A 3,900-nucleotide genomic window follows, 5' to 3' on the forward strand; every position below is an offset into this window, starting at 1 on the left:
TTAGGAAGGCCGAGTGCTGTAAATAAATCAAATATTTGGACTTGTAGTATTGTGCTGAAACAGAAGGGGAAATAAAACCAAAACAGCAGGGCAAGAAAAACAAAACAGCCTGAGGCACTTCACATTCCCCTCTGGACTGCACTTGCGCTAGGTCCGATTAGAAGCCTTTTAGGGCATCGATGCTTGGATGATTCTGGGCTCTATCTTCGAGTACTTGCCACTGCTTGCCACCATGGCATGCTATGAGGGTGATAGGAGTCCAACGGTGGCTGAGAATCGGAGATGAGGGAGCATTTGGTTTGGGATGTGGATATTTATTTGTGTGGACAATGGAAGATGAAGTGGAGGAGACAGTTCTGATCGTTCGGGAGCTTATATTGAGAAGTTAAGAGGGAAGGGAAAGAGTCACATTCAAATGGTACTACTGCCTTTACAGAAATAATCAAGCATGCATGCAATCGGCTGACTGAATGTATTGGGGCCAGTTTGTTTAGCTGAATAAATGGCATAGATGATGACGTGGGTGGAGAAGGTTGCAGGAAAAATAATTAGTGGGAGGAAACTAATTAGATCTTTTGGTAGTTTAGGTGGCATAACTGAAAAGATGTGGCAGGCTAGGATTGGATATAGATACTTGATGATGTGGATACCTTGCATGTTGAGAAATATCCTTAGTGGGTTGCTCCTATTTAGTTATTATAGATTTTAGATATGATAATACAGTAGCTGAGAGAAGACGAAAAAGAAAATCCACCTGTCATTCTTTTTGCTGCACAACTAAGAGTCTAGAAAATGTTTATTATGAATACCATAAAGAGGATGCTGTGATTTTTTCTTTTCTTTTCTTTTATTTTCTTTATGGTAACATAGTGGCTGGTTGCATCGCGTCGTAAACGGCAATACAGCGCACCCTAAACGCGAAAAGCGGAGCCAGAGAGTTTAGCTGCTGTTGGAGATGGTGTGACATGTGTATTCTCCATATGGGAGGCGAAGCCAGCGTCAGTGAGTATCTGAGTCCACCTTACACTGGCGACTTCGTTCTCTGTAGCCATTTGGAGCACTGTTAGTGCTGGGTGCCCTAACTTATAAATACACAATTTCAACAATCATAGCTCTCTTATAATTTCTTACTTGTGCTACATCAGCCACAGTAACTTTCTCCTTTTTTGTGGAGACTATTTCAACTAAGCAGGCTGGCAGGCCGCGGCCGGCGGAGGAGCTCATATCCCACGACTTGGTCTCTCAACTTTTCAATTACGAGTCCGCGTGCCGGAAAGTAAATTCAACTCTCTGTGGTCAGGCCTCAGGCGTGAAATGTCTATGAGGTAGTAGTACGTATATCTCTTCTGTTTTAGAATGCATGCTCCCCAAACACAAGCGATCGATGGGCTCTCGCCGTCGTCGCACCACCACCATAGTGTTGGTGTTCCTCTGCTTCTACTCCGCGCCGCGCGGGGCCTCGTCGCTCTCCTTCAGCCTCAACTTCTCCGACTCCAGCGTCCAAGACCGCGGCGCGTCGATCAATTTCAGCAAAGATGCGTCCATCAGCCCGTCAAGGCTCGAGCTGACCAAGAACACCCGTGATGCCAACATCCAGTACAGCACCGGCCGGGCGTCGTACGTGGGCAAAGTGCCGCTGTGGAACAGCGCAACCGGCGAGATGGCAAGCTTCACCACCACCTTCTCCTTCCAGATCACCCCCGACAAGGACAGCCTGCCGAATACCGGCGACGGGATGGCCTTCTTCCTCGGGCACTTCCCCTCCGAGATCCCGCCCAACAGCAACGGCGGCAGCCTCGGCCTCCTCCCGGCCTTCACCAACGGGACAGGCGACATCCGGATCGTCGCTGTGGAGTTCGACACTTTCCTCAACCCGCAGAATGCTGATATCAACGGGAACCATGTCGGCATCGACGTCAACTCCGTCAACTCCACGGCGTCCACGGACACGACGACCTGGCCGGGCAAGAACCTCACGTCTTCCGCGGTTATGACCGCAACCGTCAAGTACGACAATGTCTCCAAGTTGTTGGCCGTTGATCTCCTAATCGACGATGCCTTGTACCAGGTCAACGCAACCGTTGATCTGAGCAGGCATTTGCCGGAGGACGTGGCCGTCGGCTTCTCGGCGGCGACCGGCTTGGTTGCCGAGCTTCACCAGATACTCTCATGGTCATTCAGCTCCACTCTGCAGCTGGAATCCATCAAGGAAGCGCCTCCACCTGCTGAATCTCCTCTTCCAACAACCAGCAACAACAGTCACAAAAAAACACTTGTTATCCTCCTGTCCGTGCTGGTTTCTGTGCTACTGCTACTCCTGTTGGTATGTGCGGCAGCCGTGGCATGGCGGCGACACAGGAAAACAAGATCGACCGGAGCAAACGAGGGTCGCAGTACCGATAGCGACTCCGAAGAAGAGTCTGTCGACAGAGCTGACTTGGAGAGAGGTGTGGCTGCCGGCGGACCTAGACGGTACACGTACAGCGAGCTCGCCGCCGCAACGAGCAGCTTCGCGGAGGAGGAGAAGCTCGGGCGAGGCGGCTTCGGGAGCGTGTACAGGGGCCACCTGCTCACAGACGTCGGTGGTCGTCCGGTGGCTGTAAAGATGCTGTCAGCGGAGTCCTCGGCGCAAGGGAGGAAGGAGTTCGAGGCAGAGGTGAGGATCATAAGCAGGCTGAAGCATCGCAACCTCGTCCAGCTGCTGGGTTGGTGCGACAGCCGCAAGGGCCTCCTGCTCGTCTACGAGCTCGTCACCGAGAGCAGCCTCGACAAGCACCTCTACAGCAGCGACAGATTTCTGACATGGCCGCAGCGCTACAAGATAATCCTTGGCTTGGGATCCGCGCTGCGCTACCTCCACGGAGAGTGGGAGCAGTGCATCGTGCACGGCGACATCAAGCCCAGCAACATCATGCTCGACTCGTCGCTCGGCACCAAGCTAGGGGACTTCGGGCTGGCCCGGCTCGTCGACCACGGCACCGGATTATGGCAGACCACCAAGGCCGTCCTCGGCACCGCCGGGTACATCGACCCGGAGTTCGTCAACACGCGCCGGCCAAGCACCGAATCGGACGTGTACAGCTTCGGCGTCGTCCTCCTGGAGATCGTCTCGGGCCGGCGGCCGGTGATCGAAACCCCGGAGAGATCATTCACGCTGCTGAGATGGGTGTGGAGCCTGTACGGAAGGAGCGCGATCCTGGACGCGGCTGATGAGAGGCTGAGGGGCGACGAGGCCGACGAGCTGTGGATGGAGCGCGTGCTCGTCGTCGGGCTCTGGTGCGCGCACCCGGAGCGCAGCGAGCGGCCGTCCGTCGCGCAGGCAATGCACGTCCTGCAGTCGGAAGAGACCAGGCTGCCGGCGCTCCCGCTGCACATGTATAGGACCGTGCAGGATCCTGCGTCGTCCGGCCCGTACGGAGCATTCTCAATTGACAGCTCCGGCGGAGCTCGCTCATCATCCATCAACACCGGTGACACCACTCTTTCTTCAGATTCCTCGTCAACCGCATTGTTCCTGTTTTGCCCGTTTTCTTACGATGGCTTGTGTCAAACTAGATGATCTTGATTATTTTGGAATCCCAATTCATCATCGAAGATTAACAATAGCTGAATAGAAACAAGTAGAGGAGAGACTTCTGAAACATTTAAGTTGTTGGAAGGGTAAAGTGTTATCTATGTGAGAAAGACTGGTACTCATTAATTCAGTACTTTCTAATATCGTGTTGTACATGATATCCCTCTTCCTCTTGCCGAAAAGTGTTGTACATGGTACCATCTGGGGCATCTTGCAGATATTAGAAGATGCACTCATAAACGAGACCACTAGTTTTGAATCGACTAGAGGAAGCACCGGGCACACAACGATTTTGTCAGAATCGTATCCACGTTTGCACGATCATC

At 52.9% G+C, this 3,900-nt stretch overlaps 1 protein-coding gene across 1 annotated transcript; it reads left to right on the plus strand.

Moving 5' to 3' along the window:
• Positions 1 to 1,384: 1,384 nt before the first annotated feature.
• Positions 1,385 to 3,559, plus strand: LOC124656168 (L-type lectin-domain containing receptor kinase IX.1-like). Its single transcript, XM_047194960.1, has one exon. The coding sequence runs from the start codon at positions 1,385 to 1,387 to the stop codon at positions 3,557 to 3,559; it is 2,175 nt and encodes a 724-aa protein (XP_047050916.1).
• Positions 3,560 to 3,900: the final 341 nt, after the last annotated feature.

The sequence above is a fragment of the Lolium rigidum genome, chromosome 5 (assembly GCF_022539505.1).
Source record: "Lolium rigidum isolate FL_2022 chromosome 5, APGP_CSIRO_Lrig_0.1, whole genome shotgun sequence".
Classification (NCBI taxonomy): domain Eukaryota; kingdom Viridiplantae; phylum Streptophyta; class Magnoliopsida; order Poales; family Poaceae; genus Lolium; species Lolium rigidum.